This window comes from Ochotona curzoniae, unplaced genomic scaffold, assembly GCF_017591425.1.
Source record: "Ochotona curzoniae isolate NIBS_2020 unplaced genomic scaffold, NIBS_Ocur_1.0 scaffold_4683, whole genome shotgun sequence".
Taxonomy (NCBI): domain Eukaryota; kingdom Metazoa; phylum Chordata; class Mammalia; order Lagomorpha; family Ochotonidae; genus Ochotona; species Ochotona curzoniae.
Window position 1 is genome coordinate 8,333,702 of NW_024467121.1, and position 20,098 is coordinate 8,353,799.

Consider the following 20,098-nt stretch of genomic DNA (forward strand, 5'->3'; position numbering starts at 1 on the left):
AAAGGTACGTCAAGAGTGAATGGACTCGAGAAAACTAAGACTGTTATATGAATGGTTATCACTCTGCAGACTCGTAAAATGCCATTCATTAACTAAAAACGTTTCTGCACATCTGGAAGGCCCTGTAAGGGACAAGTGTAAATGCACTAGCATGTACTGATAAGAAAACACTCTGCAATGATAGTTCAGCTGTAACTAACAGAGCAACATCCATGCATGCTTAAAGAAGTTTCATCATTATTCTGAAAGAGTATATACCAAATAAAAATTATTCAAATAAAAATTAATTCAAATATTGCAAAACATTTTGTTGCTGCCACTTATCATAAAAGTAAAGGGAGAAAATTTTGATTTAACGAGTGATCATATTGGGCAGCGCAGCTAGCCCAGTGGTCAGTCACCACTTGGGAGGCCCGTGTCACATACTACAGTACCAAGTCCAAGTTCTTTCTCTTCCAATCCAGCTTCCTGCTAATGTGCACCCTGCGAGGCAGCAAGTGCTTGGTGCCTCAAGTACTTGATGGCTCAAGTACTTGGCTCCCTCTCATCCATCTGAGAGACGCAGCGTTCTGGGCTCTTGCCTTTGATCTGGCCCAGCCAGAGCTGATGCAGGCACTGGGGAGGGAACCAGCAAATCAGAGATCTCTGCCTGTATCTCCTTCTTTCTCTCGCAAGTGTGCATGCGCACATGCACATGCTTATAAAGGAAAAAATAAATACAAATTTATTTATTTATTTTTTTAAAGATAACTATTTTTTAAAGATCTATTTTTATTATTATTATTTTTTTTTTTGGAAAGGCGGATATACAGAAAGGAGAGACAGAGAGGAAGATCTTCCGTCCGATGATTCACTCCCCAAGTGAGCGCAACGGCCGATGCTATGCCAATCCGAAGCCAGGAGCCTCTTCCGGGTCTCCCACGCGGGTGCAGGGTCCCAAAGCTTTGGGCCGTCCTCGACTGCTTTCCCAGGCCACAGGCAGGGAGCTGGAAGGGAAGCGGGGCTGCCGGGATTAGAACCGGCGCCCATATGGGATCCCGGGCGTGCAAGGCGAGGACCTTAACCACTGCGCCACTGCGCCAGGCCCAATAAATACAAATTTAGAAAAGAATGACGATCATACTTTTAAAATACAGTTTAGGGGCAGGAGTTTGGCACAGCAGTTAAGGTGTAACTTGGGACACCAACACTCCATATCAAAGTGCCTTATCTGCTCTATTTCTCATTTCAGCTTCCTGCTACCTAGTACCCAGGAGTAGGGCGGCAACTGCCACCCACATGGGAGATTTGGTTAAACTTCTGCTAACCAAGCCCTAATTGTTTCAGAAATTTGGAGAGTGAACAAGTGAGTGATGAACTCTCTATTTTTCTGCTCTTAAATAAAGTTTAAAAACATTCGTCATAGTCAGTGGCACAGCAAGTTAAACCACCTCCTGTAATGCTGGCATCCTATATGAACTACAGTTCTGTCCTGGCTGCCCTACTTCCAATCTATCTCCCTGCCCAAGTGCCTGGAAGGGTAGCAAAGGACGGCCTAATTTCTTGGACCTGTGCCCCGAGTGTGAAAAACACAGATGGAATTCAAAACTCCTGTGGCCATTTGAACAGTGACTCAGAGGATAGTACAGAGATAAATTTCTATCTACAGCTCTAACTGCCATAATGCTGCCTTTCTAATAAACAAGTGAGACATTAAAAATTTTTGTTTATTAAGAAATACATCCAAGGGCTTGGGGTCATGGCCAGGCAGCTAAAGCCCTCGCTTTGAACGTGCCGGGATCCCATGTGGGTGCCGGTTCTAACCCCAGCAGCCCTGCTTCCCATCCAGATCCCTGCTTGTGGCCTGGGAAAGCAGTGCAGGACAGCCCAAAGCCTTGGGGCCTTGCGCATGCATTGGAGACCCAGAAAAGCTCCTGGCTTTGGATCAGCGCAGCTCCAGCCATTGTGGTTACTTGGGGAGTGAATCATCGGATAGAAGATATTGCTGTCTGTCATTATGTATATATATAAATAAACCTTTTAAAAAATACATCCTAGGGGTGAGTGTTGAGGCACAGCAACTACCTACAATGCAGGTATCCCCAGTCAGAGCACCAGTCACTTCTTGGCTGCTCCAGTGCTTACTCAGCTCCCTACTAACATGCCTGGGAAAGTGGCAGCAGACTTCCTAAGTATTTGGGTTCCTGCCACCCATATGAGAGACCCAGCTGTGTTCTGGCTTTAGCCTGGCCCAACTTCAGGCATAGCAGCCAATCTAGGGAATAAAACAGCACAAGGAAGACTTCTTTACCTTCCCCTTTCTCTGTTACTCTGTCTTCCAAATAAATACATCTTTTTTTAAAATTACAATTTAAAGAGACAAATGCATGAAAATTACAGTTCACAAAAAAAATCTGGTCAGTTGGAAAACCCATAGCCATTCTTTAGACATCTGCTATACACTGTATAGGGTTCTGATGACCCTGGCTATCAAGAATGTGAAGAAATCAACAGAAAACTTTAAGTCATGAACTGTGCACAGGAATTTCAGACATAAAACTTAGCTTCAAAGCATTCTGTCCACAAAAGCAGGATGCAGTTTTTTTACTGAAATTTTTGAAAAGCATTTTCCTCAATTTCTGCTCATAATGATGCAATATGCATCTAATGTCAATCTTTGCCAAGCTTATCCAGATGCTTCCAAATCTGCTCCTGTTTATCCCCATGGGTGGGTAAGAGTTAACACATGTGTCATGAGTGGAACACATCAGGAAACACCTGGCAAAGGAGAAGAGACGAGCCACCAAGAGAAACCCCAATGGGAAAGATGACAGCACCGTTGCTGTGCGATCAAAGTGTCTCGTCAGCGATCACCTGGCTCCTTCTTCTGCCTCTGAACTTTCAGCTGCTCCTACTCTCCCTCCATCAATAGCCTGAAACACTTCAACAGCTGCCTAACTTCATAATTCACACATTCTCAGAGAAAAACACCCCACGTGAAAGGAACGCATCATGTCACAAACTGATGAAAATCTGAGTGCATTGCTGTCTTTTCTACGAACAAAGAAATTCTGATCCATTTTCTGAATATCAATGCGAGAGAAATACATTACAGATGGACAACATAGAACAAGTCAGAGCCATTAAAATATTAAAGTTGCAGAGAAGTACTTTAACATAGCTACAGTATAAAATTAAGTGAAAAGTAATACAGAATTGTATACATATTTAAGTTATAAAATACAAATTCATACTTTGAAAAGTAAATCATATAATCAAAAATTTCTCAGTGACAAAAATATAAAATTTTTATTTAGAAGTTACTCTTTATTACTGCTATACTTCCTTCAACCACAATGGCAATATTTTTTAAAAGCTGAATGAAACAATAAATAATAAGATTGAACAATGGTAACAAATGTGTAAGTTCCTATTGTTTCTTGCCTACTGGTTACACAAATTTGCTGATACTTGGTCCTTTAAATACATCAAAGCCTTCACTTCAAATCTAGGTAAAATATTAACTGTATAAAAATGCCTACTTATCATTAATAATACTGTCACAGTACACAGAAGGCGATTTTAAAAACTATGTATAATCTATCCTTTGTACTTCAAATTCCACTGACAGCCAGTATTCCTTATGACCATCCATACCCATTGCTCTTTGGGTCTCATAGCAACTAAAAATATCTCACTGATTTTGGAGAACACAGAATTACCAACACAACTAATCCTAGTTTTTAAATGGAAAACAAAAGAAGTAAGTATTTTTTAATTAAGTCCTCCTGTTGGATTGTCAAACTCCTGTTAGCTCTATGACTAACACAGATGAATACACAGAGTGACATCTTGAGTAGCTGAAATTTACTGACCACTTACTATGTGCCAGGCACTCAGGCACTCAGTCCTTTCAGAGTATTTAATTTAAACAGAATAATCTGGGGAGTGGGGGGGTGGTGGTGTTGTAGTCGTTATTATCACCATTACCCAGAAGCTTCAATGCTGTGGTAGCAAGGAGCAGAGTGCATTCAGACTTGGCTATCACAACCCCAAAGTTTATTTTTTCTTCACATATCCCATTGGATGGACATACCAGCAATCAACAAATGAATAAGCACCTACAGCAAATACAGTCAAACAGTAACATGATATAAAGCCAATAACAGGACTCTGCCCCAAGTCTCCTTCATAGCTCTCCGACATTGTGTTCACATTGCATTTCAAGTACACTAATATGGGTGCTGATCAGTAAAGCTCCAACACTGCCACTGAAGAATCTCCTAGTGCTCCTGGAAGAGGGACACATCCCTAAGTGAAAAGTCAGTTAGTCACATAAACCAGTGTTTTGCAGGAAAGAGCCGGAACTCATGATTTCTTGATAGACAAAAGTAAACTGAAGCTAACTTGTACAATGAATACCATCTCTGCTACTTGATGATTGAGAAACTTTGAGTAAACTGCTTGACCTCTTTAAGATTTCCTTTTTTCCTATCTAAAATAGAGTTAATACTGCAAAGACTGAAGGAAAGCCTGTCACAAGGTCTGGTGTCAAGGCAGCGCTCGGTCAACACAGGTTTCCTTTATTTCGTTGTAAAATCTTCACAAAATAGATGTGTCGTTACAGCACTTTGGCTATGCATGAACACAAATTTCTGTCATGTCTACAAACATGAAATTGTATTATTAAGAAAAATTACCTGAAGCATTGTTGAAAAATGCCTTATTGCTTCATCATAGAGGCCACTGCCAATCAACACATAAGCAATAGCTATGAAACAAAATACAAAAATATTAAAGGTAAGAAAAAGGAGCTCAGGCTAAAGTCAGTATTTAAATTTTGTCATTGAATATCAAAAAGCAGCTCCAAGGAGTAGAAATAGTTAAAGCAAACCTTAAAGTTAATGTCACTGAATTCTTCTACTTTCCCTATTTAGCTCCTGCTAATCAGGTCTCCAGTTCCATTCAGATTTAAATTATTAAAGTCATCCATAAAATAATCAGTCTACAAGAAGTACTAATCCTCTTCCAAGCCCATAATTCACTTTCAAATTTCAAATAGTTTTTGTGAAATCAAAAGAACTAATTATAATCCTGAATAACAGTCAAATAGCAAGGCACTGTGACTTGACTGTGACCATTGTAAGAAACACGCCAGAAGTATTGCACATCTCAATATCTGAGTGCTGAATTTACTGTCGATCACCTAATGAGAACAAAACAGGGGCTCAGATTAATACAGATTAATAAAATGTCTAAGTATGCCCTGGTTTCCTGAGAAAAGTTAAGGTCAAACTTAAGTTCAGAATCATAAGAATGTTTACCCTAAAGTTAGCCTACCTCCAGTAACCTGAGATATCATTAAGGTAAATAGTGGGGAAGAGAACAGAATTAATGGTAAAAACAATGGTAGTTAGATGTATTCCACTTTTAATATAAGTATGCACCAGGCACAGTCCTAAGCTTTTATTGTATTAACTCATTTCCTCTTTAACTGCAATGAAATAAATATAACTATTATCTCCATCTTGTAGGCAAGGAAAAGACGCATCCAGTCATTAAACAAGCTGGGTAAGCAAGTAAGCAGTGTGCAAGACAAAGATACCAGGCTGCCACCCTCTCAATCCACTCACGATACTGAAAAAAATCAAGGCTGCATACCCCTCGACTATAAAATGACCAGGTTTTCTTGAAGGCCAGATGAGCAGGGAATAAAATACAAACCTGTTTTTTTGACGGTGGAGGGGGCCTACAGGAAGACAGTGACATATCAGAAAGCCTAGATCTGGGATTGGATTCTGGCTCTGTTCTCTCAACACCCATGTAATCATGGGGGCCATGATGACTTCTCATAACCATAGGTCTTGCTTAATAAGCTTGCAAATTTTTTCCTTAAATATCCCATTCAGATCTAAATGTTTAGAATCTCCTACCTCTGTTCCCATTAAGCACCTTTTGAAGCGACAAGTGAATAAGTGATCCATAAGCATAAATATAATTTCAGGAGACATATTTTGTACTTGAGAAACATATTTAAGTTGTGGTCCAAGCGAAGGTATTGACCCTCTTAGTCAAATAAGAGCAAATGCATTCCCAAACCTTGTTGTGGCAATCCAAAAAACATGAAAGCAAAACTGATATAGCTGGAATTCGCACAGGAACCCTTACTAACTGGAAACTCCACATCTCCAGGCAATGTGTTTATCAACAGAAGTGGCTTTTGCAAGAAAAAACACTGTAGCACAAATACTGTGGTACATTTATTTTCCTTGGATTTACTAGGATAATCGTTAGAGAACAGACCAGGAGGGGCACATATCAGGCCCTGGTTTCATTAAGAATATGAGGCTGAACAGAATCCAAGGAATGCAGGACAGACCTAAACTGATACCCTCCAGGGTAATGGATTCTCAAGGCCTCCTCAAAGAATACCAGCAGCAAGCAGTGAGCACTCTTAGAATCATCAACTCCCAACTGTCTGTCTTTATAGGGGGAAGGAGCCCAGAGAAGATGTGCTTCATCTTAATATAGTACCTGCAATGCCACAACAAGGAAAAAACGACTGTGCATAAATTAGATAGGGGAAAAAACCCTGCACTGCTCAGGGCAATGTGGCCCCAGGCAGGAAGACGTGACCAGCTGCACGGTTCAGCCCTGCATGCATCCTGTTTCCACTCCTTCAACAGCAAGCTCCCCAGGCAGGGAGGGAGGCACCCCCAACACACATCTGACACCAGTGAAGCATGCCACAAACAAAACAGATTACAGGACTCACTGATGGATCTGAATAAACTCCATTTTTCTATATTCTCATTCTTAGGCCCGATAATAACACCCTGGCCTCATGAGTGAAATAATAATACACCTCGCTGAATTTTAACACAGAAGATTGAAATGGCTACTCTGAGATTCAAGCCTGTTTTCACTTCTTTAATAAGCACATTTGGTTGCCAACACACAGATAACATTTCAAAAACTGGTAACCACTCATCACTCATTTACCACAATTAGTAACTTCCATAGAAACAGCATCCAAATCACTTTTCTTTAGGATGGCAAGATCCATGGAGCCTCAGAAGGGATAAAAGCCCTATGCAAGAGTAAACAGCTGGAGTTGGCAGAGCCAATCCTGTGTACTTTCTTCCCCAGCATTCTGCCTTCCAGCTTAGGATCTCAACACAAATTCTGGACCAATTCCCAGATTCAAATCTTACCTAACTCTTCATTTGTACTGTCATTATCAGTAGCAAATGGGAATCTCTTCTGTTCTGCAATTGACTTGGCCTGACTCTGAAAAAAAAAAAGAGAACCACAACGCACACTTTAGCTTATCACAAATAAAGGGAAACACACACACATTTTAAAACATTAAAGCTAGATCTGATTAAGGGAAACAAAAATATGTAGTTTAAATCATATCAACTGAATAGTACAAGAGTGTTGTCTATGGTAAAATTGGTTGGCTTGCTGTTTTTACCATTGGTGCTTCAACTCCTAGGCAAAGTATCCTCACTTCCACAGGAAATGATCCTTCTAGCTGCTTCTAAGCTCCCTTCCCCATATTTTCACACACATTTTATTAGGATGTATTAAGGAGTCTTTATTAACCAAGCCTGATGATAGTAGTGCCCACTAGAAGTTAGCAAATGAAGTCACCATGGCAATCCAGTCTGAATCGAAACCCTGAAAGGAACAAAGGGTCATTACAGTGAAACTCATCTGTTAAACTGACGTGTTGAACAGTTATGTTCCAGCTTTCCCAGTACTATAACTTATCCTAAGAGACATGCAGCAAACAACCTAAACAAACTCAGAAAGCTGCAAACATTCACCTTTTCCTCAATTCTCTCACATCCATTTTAATGACTGATTTTACTGTAAATTTTAGAAAGTGATCCTTCAATGCAGATTGATGAGACCATTGCCCTTTAAACTCTAAGAACATTTTTGAAATAGCAGCCACACACTGTACCAAGAGGATGACAGAAAAGGACCAGCAAAATGTAGAAAAGCAAGACTCAAGAAGTGACACATTGACAAGTAACAAGCATAAACATCCCACCTAATGTAGTACACATGAAGACACCATAAAGACACACCTATGTCCATGGCAGGAGAATCAAAACTAAAACATCAGCCAGGGGAAGCAGGTAAATCAAAAAGCCTGATAACTGGAATGGTTTTATACGTGGGAGTTACTGTCCATGCAAAAGTCTGGGAGACAAATCAGCCATGCAGACACCTGCCATCCCACTAGAGGATCTGACTGTTGACAATCAGTTGTGATCTACTTAGCCCACAAGGCACATTTTAGAAGTTACAACTTAACATCAGATTCCTCTAACACATGATTATAACATGCATACATGCATAAGCAAAAAAAAAAAAAAAAAGCTGAGACAAGACTAAAGATCTAATCACTTTGGGCAAATCTACAGGATTAAAATCTAATCACAGTTCAAGTATTTGTATTTCATAAAATCCATAGTACTCTTGCCTATAAGTATATATGTGATATATATATTTACTTACAAATAAGTATATATAAGCATATGTTATACTTATACACACTCATATAATATATAAAATACTTCTCATATATGCTTATATGGTATGTTATATATCATATGTACACTTTTATATGATATATAATGCAAATACAATACATGCATGCTAATATATGATATATCAATACATATGTGCCATATAACTACATATATGATAGTAAATACATATATGCTGCATACTCTTCTGACTAGCATATAAACTGCTTGGCTAACAATTGTTACTCATTAACCATGAGGAGCTATGATCTGTTGAGCTTCATTAACTTAAATAATAAGGTTACAAGTTACTCCCACTTACATTCCCTCCACACTCAAAAACCAGATTAATGTTTAAATGCAAAATGGTATTTTCTTAGCTTACCAAATAGGTCAAGGAAAAACTAGGTCAGAATAAAACACAAGTTGCTACCTAAAATTCAAATTAAAAGATGTGAGTTAAAAGGTATATCATCTCAAGTGCTTTCTAATTCTCAAATCAGTCTGTTCAGAGCCATGACAAAATAAAACATCTGGTAATGCTACTACGGGTGGGAATGTTTTATACATTTGGAGCCTTTCAGTAATATCTAGATGAACAGTTCCTTCTTAGTTTGTGAGGTGGTTGGGAACTTCCACAAGAGAGAATGTGGTAAGGCATTTCCAAGAAGTAGCAGATTTAACAAAACAAAGGTGTAATTGCTAGTCTGGGACAACCAGAATCCTAACCTTCCTCTTTGTCCAATAGTCACACACACACACACACACACATAGATGCAAAGGGCCTTTCCGTAGTCACTTGCTTAGATAGGTAGATAACAGGAATAATTTCACAGTATATACATATATCATTGCACTGTATATATCACAAATATACTGAAATTTTATTTCTCAAACTGTATAGAGCTAAGAAAAAGGTCTAAAGGCTGGTGTTACAGCATAGAGAGTTAAGCTGCCACCTCTGATGCCAGCATCTTATCCAGATACCAGTGTCTGTCCCAACGGCTCCATTTTCAATCCAGCTCCCTGCTGACGTGTCTGGAAAGGCAACAGAAAATAGCCCAGATGCTTGGGCTGCTGCACCCAACCTTTATCTTACGTATATAGGACCAACAGGGATTTGACTGCTAGGTGATAAGGCGGCAACTTGGTATCAGTGTGCTTCAAGTCCCCAAAACCCAAAGCAGAAAGCACGGAGAGAAGACGCATACCAGGATCTTTTCGGTGTTGAGGGAAAGCAAGGAGTCGCAGGGTGGCGATCCTTTGGGTTCACAGTCTGAATCGTGGAAGTTCAAAAAGGATGATTCTGCAAAGCAAACATTCTTCGTTATTCCCATCACCTTAAGTGTATGCCCTGAATTGCTTAATTATGAATTGGACTTTAAAGCATCTACCAAACCAAACCAAGGACAAAAATACACTGAGAGTGGCACTGTGCTCTCACCTTTGTAAATGTGTAATGTTTGACAACGTGCAAGTGTCTTAACATCTACTAATAAATGTCCTCATGACTATTCCAGAAACGGGTAAAACCAGTTAGTTCCTCTGATGGTGAAATGTGGTTTACATGGGTTTCACCCTTCTAAAAACGCAGAAATAGTACTAATTCAATGCTTGCCTCATTCCACACTGATATTAATACAGTTGTTGAGATTTTTTTCAATCCAGATTTCATCTATAAGGGCCTGGCACAGTAGCCTAGTGGCTGAAGTCCTTGGCTTGCACATGCCAGGATCCCATAGGGGTGCTGGTTCATGTCGCAGCTGCTTCACTTCCCATCCAGCTCCTTGCTTATGGCCTGGGAAAGCAGCAGAGGACGGCCCAAAGCCTTGGGACCCTGCACCCACGTGGGAGACCCAGAAGAAGCTCTTGGTTCCTGGCTCAGGACCAGCTCAGCTCTGGCCATTGCGGCCCCTTGGGGAGTAACCAGTGGATGGAAGATCTTTCTCTCTATCTCTCCTTATCTCTGTAAACCTGCCTTTCCAATCAAAATAAATATATCTTTTTTAAAAAAGATTTTACTTATTTGGCAGCACTTATGGGCTTAAAATAAAATCACCAAAGTAAGAACAAAGTTAAGCCAGACAGACTTACTATTACAAAGATACACTAAGTCTGGTATCCAGAATATAAATATCAGGTAAATATATTCCACAACTCAGCAAGAAAAAGACAACCCAATTTAATAATGAACACAGAGTTTGAGTGGAGAATTATCCAGATAAGGTACTAAAAGACACTGTACACATGAGATGCTCAATTGCATTAATAATTAGAGAAACACAAACCAAATAATAAGGTCACTAGGGTGACAATAAAAAAAAAAAAAAACAGCCACACAATTGCCCCTGAAGTGCAGTGGGTTAAGCTGCTGCCGGTGAAACTGGCATCCCATAGGAGCACTGGAGCCTTCCAACAATCTGTCCCAGCCACATCTCAGCAAAGCAGCGAAACAACGAAGCAATGTGAATGCGATTAGTCTGAGCTCTTTGCCTTGAACGAGGGTGGGAACTGAAGGAAGCCAAGGGTTAATGAAGGTCCCAGAAAACCGCAACACGGGGAGAGGTACCAGAACATTATAAATCTCTTGTCTAACTGCTGAGAGCTGAATACTTCATCTCCCCCACATTTCTGAACTCATAAAAGCTCTATTAACGTCTCTATTCAGTTGATAGTTGTCCCAGCTGCACATAATTTTATTAGCTTTTTAATATTTATTCTCATTAAGCATCTCATTACATCGAATGAAATTTCCCCCACAACAAGTGCTAATAATGCCAGTGATAACTGGTACCCCTGCTTACTCCTGATGCTAATATTTCACATAACAACCCACACATTTCTCAGCTCTGGAAGAGGAAGCTTTTTCATTTAGCATCTTTCCACATCCAGTCAAAAGCTGCTCTGTGTTGTCTATGGTACAGAATGATATATTTTATCTGTAAAGGAATGAGTCTATTGTTTTATTAAATTTTTCAAATCAGGAAAGCTGGCCGAACAACATGAAGTACCTTTCAACTTTTCTTTAAGATGCTCTTGGTCTTTGACCCATTATGTACTTCATTTTTCTCTAGAGTTGAACCACCTTGTATTTACAAACTAAACTGTAAATTAATTGAAGCACTATTCTTTTACATGCTTGTTGGTTTCAACTTAATAGTACTTTGCGTATGACTTTTCTAGCTATGTATGTTGCATTTTTTTGTCCTAGCTCTATTAGATTTGGGCATTGTTGCTTCTCATTGACTTGCTAAGGCCAGCGATAGATAAACTGTTGGTGAGAATTTTAACTAAGGATGAGCACTGTGGCATAATGGGGTAAACCACTGCCTGCAACACTGGCTTCCTATATGGATGCTGGTTCCAGTCCTGGGTGTTCCACTTCCAAGGCAAGTCCCTACTAATGGCCCAAGGAAACAGCAGAAGATCCGCCCCCCAAAAGTGACTGGGCCCCTACCACCTATGAGAGAAATGTGGATGAAACTCCTGGCTCCTGGCTTCTGCCTGGACCAGCCCCAGCCTTTCATGGCCACTTGGGGAGTGAATGAGTAGATGCATGATCAATCTCTCTCTCTCTCATTCTGTCTCTTTAACTCTGCCTTTCAAATAAGCAAAAGAAACTTTAAAAAGAGAGATAGAGAATTATAACTACAATTGTATGGAACAGAAGGTTCAAATTTGTTCTTCAGTCTGTAACTCACAATAGTTGCAACTATTTTACTATCACATTAAATAACTATTACGTAAGATTATACATAATTAAAGGCTAACCAACTGTATTTAAATATTATAGATTTCCTTGGATCATCCATTTTCCTCTTTTTGGGAGACTGCAAGTAGTTATGGTAATTACTACAGAAACTGTCCCAGAACATATCCCAGGACTGTACCCTCTATAAACCTTTCAGGAGATTTCTTTACTGCTTCATATTCCAACATAACAGCAAAGATTTCTGCACAGTCATCTCTTAATACTAATGACGCTATGTTATTCTCTGAAATTTCAATATTTTACTGGTCCTATGTCTTGTTTTATGTTGTCCATCACTGATAATATGCATAGCACTGATAACCTGCTTGCTTCCTTGCACGGAAGCCTTACCAGCCTTATCTTTTTACCCTCTTCTTTTCCTATGGCTTAAGCATTTGCTCTCCTCTGTCCGTGTGTTACACATAGCATACAATTAACATCTCAATTAAAATTAAAATCATATTGATTTAAAACAGGCCTCCAAAACTTATTCTTTGAAAACTTAAAAAAAAAAAAAAAAAACACAAACTTGCGCCAATCTATTGTTCCTGGCACAGCTGTTTCTAATTCAAGTGTTCTTGTTCTGCTTTATTAATCTTTCCAATTGCCTTTATTCCTTTTCTTTCAAGTTCATGTCATCCCTGCCTTCCTTAAGAAATCATGTGAGGGGCCTGGTGCAGTGGCCCTAGTGGCTAAAATCCTTGCCTTGAATGCATCGGGATCCCATGTAGGCTCCAGTTCTAATCCCAGCAGCTCTGCTTCCCATCCAGCTCCCTGATTGTGGGCTGGAAAAGCAGTCGAGGATGGCCCAAAGCCTTGAGACCCAGTACCCGCATGGGAGTCCTGGAGGAAGTTCCTGGCTCCTGACTTCAGATCAGTGCAGGATCGGCATAGCACCAGCCATGGTGGTCACCTGGGGAGTGAATCATTGGACGGAAGATCTTCCTCTCTGTCTCTCCTCCTCTCTGTATTTCTGACTTTGCAATAAAAATTAAATAACTCTTAAAAAAAAAAAAAAGAAAGAAACCAGGGGCCGTGTAACCAGGAAGACAGGTTACAGACAGCCCCATGAGATGAGGAAGCAGCACAGCAGGACAGAGGCCAGATCAGAGATCATGCCATCCAGCCACAACAGGGCTAAAAGTCTAAGTGAAGGCAGAAGCCCCTGGTTTAAACGGAGAGGCACAACTGAAAGAGATATTTGAAGCAGCAGGGAGAGGCTCTGAAACAGGCAGGCGGCAGGGAAAAGGTACAGGTTCTGGTCTGACCAGTCAAGAGGCAGGACCACAAAAGAAGACAGTTACAGAGGGAAATCAGCAACTAACTGGGTTTAAGCCAAGTGCTTGTGAGATGTTTAACTGAAAATTATCCAGTATGTATGCAAAGAAACCCCAGAGAAAGGCAAAAGCTACAGATATGAATTTGATAATCATTAACTTATAGTGTGGTGAAAGCAGAGTAACACAAGGAAGCTTATACAGAGCGCAAAGTGCTAGTCCAGGGGGCACGACACACATCTGACAATTATCTTTGGGGAAAAACAAACAAAAAACTATCCCTTTCTCTGGAATGTGCTATGTTTTGGTATTAAGCTGCACAGAGAATTATCATTCTACTGATTTTCATGTTTCCTTAAATGTCCTCCAACACAAGGTCAAATGTTTCATTTTTCTTGACTAAGCCTGCTTGATAACTCTCTAAACTCCATCAGTATTTAAAACACTAGGTTATTATACTTAATCTGAGTCTTTCTCAGACTTCAAATTTAACTCATTAGTTTGGCAGCACAGTACCAGTCAGTGGTTCAAAGCACAGGTTGTGGAATCAGACTAAGCCAGATCAGATGCCTCTTGGCTCTGCTATCTGTCCAACTCCTTCCATCGCTCTTGGCCTCCACTGCCTCATCTGTAAAACGGGAATAACAATCACCACACACCCTCATAGGCCGCTGCTTGTTACAGTCAGGCCTACAGGAACAAAGCTCCGTTCACAGAAAATAACTTAATATGCACAGTCAGGCCACAAGTGCTTTTCTTATCTTCCTATTTATTTTTTTCCATTTTCCTGAAGGCTATTTTGGTTAGGTTATTGTGCTGGACCCTCTACAGTTTTTTTTATTTATTTATCTATTTTTATTGGAAATTCAGATTTACAGAGAGGAAGATCTTCCATCCACTGATTCACTCCCCCAAATGACCACAAAGGCCAGAGCTGAGTCGGTCCTGAGCCAGGAGCTAGGAATTTCTTCCGGGTCTCCCACACGGGTGCAGGGTCCCAAGGCTTAGGTCATCCTCTACTGTTTTTCCAGGCCACAAGTAAGAAGGTGAATGGGAAGAATAGCCAGCACATGAACCTGCACCCGTATGTGATCCCAGAGCATGCACTGCAAAGGCTTTAGCCACTAGGCCACCACGCCAGGATGTCTATAGTTCTTTGTAGACAATGAGCATTCAGTGTATCTTTCTAATTTGGGAATTGTTTGCTGCAGAAAAATAAGGAAGTAGCCCTGAATCCACTGCAGGCTTCTGCCAGTTAAGATTCAGATCGCTGAAATAGATGGCAGCCTTTTAAAATATTTTTTTAGTTTTTTTAATTGTAAAGTCAGATATACAGGGAGGAGAAAGAGAAATGAAGATCTTCCATGCACTGATTCACTCCCCAAGTGGCTGCAACAGCCGATACTGAGCCAATCCAAAGCCAGGAGCCAGGAGTCTCTTCTGGGTCTCCCACATGGGTGAAGGTTCCCAAGGGTCTGGGTCATCCTCGACTGCCTTCCCAGGCCACAAGCTGGATGGGAAGCGGGTCAGCCGGGATTAGCAGTGGCGTCCCTATAGAGTCCCAGTGTGTACAAGGCGAGGACTTTAGCTAGGCTAGCACACCGGGCTCAATGGTAGCTTTTTTCATTGAAGAATTGGTCATTAAATACATGAAATACATTTTACTGCTCACAGCACTGAAATCATTGCTACGCCTTGTGGTATTAGGAAATCAATAGAAGGAAACTTTAGTAACAAGAGTCACTTCCTTTTCTGTTGTATGAGGAAGCTGAGAACCAGATGTTGTGGTCTGTTGTAGCATCTGCAGTAGCCCTCACTCTTGGTGCGTTTACTTGCTGCTTTCCCCTGCCTGAGCCCTTTTGCCGTGAGTTTGTGGCACATCTCTTGAGATGTTTTTCTCAAGGCAAATCTGAGTAAATTTTCCCACGTGAAATAGCTAGTATATTTTAAGTCCAGCTATAGTGTGAGACTACTTTAAAAAAAAAAAAAAGAAGAAGAAAAACCTGCTAGAAATGCATATGCTCAACCTATTAAAATGTATCTGGGACTCTTGGTAATAAATTAGTAAAACATATCTCATAGAGGGGAATGTTATATTTGAGTGAGATTCAGCTTTACTTGGGAAGCAAGACAACCCGTCTTAAATCAATGGGCAGCTTATAATTTGCCTAGACCCTAACTTACCAGGTCTACAATCTTAGAGTATCAAATTATAATATTAGAGTATCAAACATAACTCTGTAATTTCTCCAAAGTTCACTCTCTGTACGCCACCTTTGTCACAAAACCACAAATCTTCCCTTGTCATTTCTTAACACAGTGCCTCCAGGTTGCTCTAGTTCCTCACTGAGTTTTTTCCCTCCAGACATGCATCACCACATCCATCATATCTTTACTGCTCCCCTACCTGGACATGGTGTCCACACACAGAACTGAAGTCACCTATGCAGCCGCATCAGGACCTGAAACACTGAGTAGCACCTAGTAGCTACACAAGTAATCTTTCAATGAAGGAACAAGTCCAAATAAGCTCCACAATTCTAAATACCAATTCAGGGAGACACACTTGAGTAGATGTGAACTTCTAGATCTTCCGTTTAAGGGCAGATGACTTTATTCTTAATGTTAGCAAGAAATTATAAGGAGAATACAAATCTCACTGAGGTTGTAACGCAAAGGGTCAGGTTTAAATCTGAGCTCTACTATTTACTGTGTAAGCTTAATTCCTCTTCGGCTCATTTTCCCTTAGGTAAAGCAGTAATGAAAATAATGCCTGCTTCAGCGTCAAGGAAGGCAGAGTGCTTACAACTATGTAACTGGGAAACTAAGGAAAGAATTAGGGGAAACATGGAAAGGAAGTTTTATTTTCAAAATACATATAAAACAGCACTCATATTTTGTTTAATGACTATTTTCTCCATAAAAAATAAAGAAGATCCTAAATTTTAGGTTATATCTGCTTTTCAAATATAAAAGTAAAAGCAGTAGGCATTTAGTCTAGCAGTTAAGATGCTGTTCCTGGGGGTTGGATCCCAGGCTCTGGCTCCTAATTTAGGATTCCTGTTCAGAACGACCCTGCGAGGCAGCTGTGACAGCTCATGGTACTACAATGCACACAAGAGAGCTGGAGTATGCTCCTGGCTCCTGGCTCTCGCCCCAGCTCAGCCCACCATGGGCATATGACAAGACGGCAGCTCTCTGTCAAATAAATTAAAAACAATTTAAAAAAAATTTTTTTTCACTTAAAAAAAGTGAAATACAAAATTAGTGCTGAAGGATAAAGAGGGTTTGGAAAACACGTAAAACTGAGTGTTTTCTAAGCAAAGGGCAACAAAGATTGCCTCTTCTACAGTGGATCTGGTGACGCTCAGCTCACCGAGCATCCAGCTGTTTACTGGCACCAGTTTCCATGTATTGGTGGTGTCCACAACTAAGGCAATCATTAGCAAGATGATACCTTCAGACTAGCGGGCTCCAGTCAGCTGTTGCATTTGCACCCAAAGACAACTGAGAGCTGTCTTAAGCAAATACATACACATACCAGAAGATATGCAGATTTAGATCCCAGCCCGCATCAACTCAGTCATGTGAACATGAGCACTTTGAAAGTCTTCTGAAAAGTGGATGTGTTGCCCTGTGGCCCTCCATGCAGGGCCTGGCTTGATGTAGACAGGACAATCACTAGATGGTGTAGTCACGTCTCTGGGACTCTGAAGTATTGATTACTTCTGCATTCTAGCACTTACATAGACCATGCTGTGAAAAGTAGGGGACTTTGGTGTTCAGAGCATTAGCTGGAGCCCTCAGGCCATAACAAGGTTATCTGCAATGCCTGGATTTGTCCCTACAAGCAAGGACAGAGAGATTAGGGCAGGCTTTGTAGGGTCCACTTTCTACACTGCTGTCCAGGATGAAGAGTGGGGTTTTCACAGGTCCATAGTACAATGGCTCTATCATACATCAGTAAGGCTGAGAGAAACAGTTGGAGTCCCAAGTAGCATGGGTAGTCAATTCCAGCAACGACTTAGTGGGTGACGGCAGTGGCAGCCAAGCCACTTTACTGTTGGCAGCTACTGGGACACTTGTGTCAGCCCAGAGGAGGCAGTCTGAAACACCCATGCTGCTCATTTGCAACAGTATCTCTTAAATTCCAAACACTTAAGTGCTAGACAGGGGAGAAAGAAAGAAGCCTCACGGTGCTCATGCTCTGGAGCAAAGAACATCAGGTAACCTTCTCCATACATAAGGGAATGGATGGATGGATTTCTCTATCTCCCTCATTCATGAAAAACTACATTTATCGTGATCTGGGGGAAATCATAATACAAATCAGAGTTGGCTCAAGAGGCCTCAGGCTGGCTTAATCAGGAGGCTAAAGAATGAAGTGAGCAGCCTACCTCAATACCAGCCAATTCCATAATAGTAGTCAACAGGTACAGATCTTATACTACCTGGCCACAGAATCTCGCCTAGCTGATGAGCTAAGAAAGGGAGATTGACTCATTGGGAAATATGACAGTGTTTGCTTACGATAACCACTGAGTGGTGAAGAGAACAGTTTTGTCCCAAGCCTGGCTGACTCTTCAGGTTCCTCCTTTCATAGCTGTGAGAGCTCAGGAGGGAGACAATTTCCCTGTGCCTCAGTTTCCTCATTTGAAGGAGCACCCAAGGAGGCATTTATACTTTTGTTAATGTTGTTTATTTATTTGAAAGGCAGAGTAAAAAGGAGGGAGGAGAAATATTCCATCCCCTCGTTCACTTCCCAACTGACCACACCACAGTTGGACCAGGCTGAAGACAGGAGCTTGAAACTCCACTGTGTCTCTCCGGTGTCAGGGGCTCAAGAACTTCAGGCATTAGCAGGGAGCTGGATTGAAGTAGAGCAGCTGGGACTCTAACCTGCACTCATATGGGATGCTGGCAAGGCATGCAGCAGCTAAACTCACTGTATCACCACACTGGCTCCCAAGGTTACGGTTTTCTATATCAGGCTAACATACCAGGTTAACATACACAAAGGACTCATAACATCTCACAGCACACAAGCCCTTCATTCATGTCGGTTTCTTCTCATTCTTCTCACAGCACCTTTGCAAGGAAAATAAAACTGTGTCTTCCTTTTTTAGAGGTGGCTATGTTGAAGACAGGTCATTTTCCTTACTCAGAATCACAGGAATGGATGGCGTTAGCAGCCAAAGCCATAACTAGGAAATGAAGAAGTTGCAAGGTGCCCAATGAGACTTCCCCAAGGAAGTCAGACTGCTGAAAGCAGAGGATGCTAGCCTCTTGACGTCTCATCCCAACTTTCTAATCTCAGCTCCCAGTTGAGTTGGGTAGACTCAGGTCCTTTCTCCCAAGCAAGCCATACAGGAACTCACACCAAAAAAGCAGAATGAGAAAAGCAGGTGACTCATTACAGAACTTCAAATATATATATATATATATATATATATACACACATAGATACAGATACACACACACACTCTGCCCCAGCAGCATCCACATGGTTTATTAAACTCAGGTCAGTAGCATCCAACCTTAATGAATGAGCTGGCCTAGCTCCAATACACACACAGCTGATACGCACAAGCCTGGAGGACTCTACCCTCTGGGAAACACCTGCCAGATCACAGGTCAGTCTTAAGCCCTGGAAGCAAAATGCCCACGAGCAGACAAAGCATGGTTGCTCTTTCTTTCCCGTCTTCCTTCCAGAGACCGAAATGTTAGGCGCTGTGTTTAATACAAACCAACCTAGGAGGTCACAAAACCCCAATTCTAGGCCTAAGATGGGCCAAGTATGCGCCTCCGGAAGCCGGCTCCGCAAAAGCGCGGGGTTGAGTTCTGGTCCTCCGCTCCCTCTCCCCCACAGCACCCGCGGGGGTCTGCGGAGGGAATGGAGCTGTCCGGGCCACCTGCCATTGCTCCCTTCCACCCTTCCACAGCTGCTTCAGACTCAGGGCACCCTGGCCCCGGGAACACTCTGTCAGGTCTTTACTCACCACCTCCCCAACTCAGCTGCGGGAGGGGAGCGCGCGACGGCGTGGGTGGGAGCGGCGGGAAGTGGCCCGGCGGGACCCCAGGCTGAGCCGGCTCCCGCGGAGCACACGCTGAAGCCAGCGATGGAGAGCCCCGCAGAGCCCGCTGCCCCACGGCTTGGGCCGACTCCAGGCCCCCCAGCTGCCGCCCACTCACCGCTGCACTCGGCGGAGTACTGGTCCCCCCAGTCTCCCGACTGCGGACTGCAGCCGCCGCCGCCCGCCGGGGCCTCCTGCTGCTGCCGATGCTGCAGCTCCTGTTTGAGCAGGGATAGTGGTGAGTAGTGCTCAGTGGCCAGGGCACCGGGGTACAACGCGGTGGACAGGACCCCCAGCAGCAGCAACACCAGGACGCGCCGGGCGGCGCCCGCGGCGGCCACAGCGCCGCCCCAACAGCAGCAGCAGCAGCAGCAGCAGCAGCCGGCAGGTGCCATGTTCCCTCAAGGCGCATGTGCGGCAGCAGCGGCCCCCGCGCTCGGGCCTCCCCGCCTCTCACCCACCGCCGGCAGGTGG

The 20,098-nt window shown here is 42.2% G+C and overlaps 1 protein-coding gene across 10 annotated transcripts in view; it reads right to left on the reverse strand.

Moving 5' to 3' along the window:
• Positions 1-20,046, reverse strand: part of TTC13 (tetratricopeptide repeat domain 13) — a 69,751-nt gene extending 49,705 nt beyond the window's left edge. For all 10 annotated transcript variants that reach the window (XM_040968144.1, XM_040968143.1, XM_040968140.1 and 7 more), the window contains exons 1-4: positions 19,743-20,046; positions 9,734-9,828; positions 7,194-7,269; positions 4,680-4,750 (exon numbers count right to left, since the gene is read on the reverse strand). In XM_040968144.1, the coding sequence (XP_040824078.1) occupies positions 4,680-4,750; positions 7,194-7,269; positions 9,734-9,828; positions 19,743-20,019 (519 nt within the window). In that variant the 5' untranslated portion in view covers positions 20,020-20,046. The remainder of the gene's footprint in view (positions 1-4,679; positions 4,751-7,193; positions 7,270-9,733; positions 9,829-19,742) is intronic.
• Between the last annotated feature and the right edge of the window lie 52 nt (positions 20,047-20,098).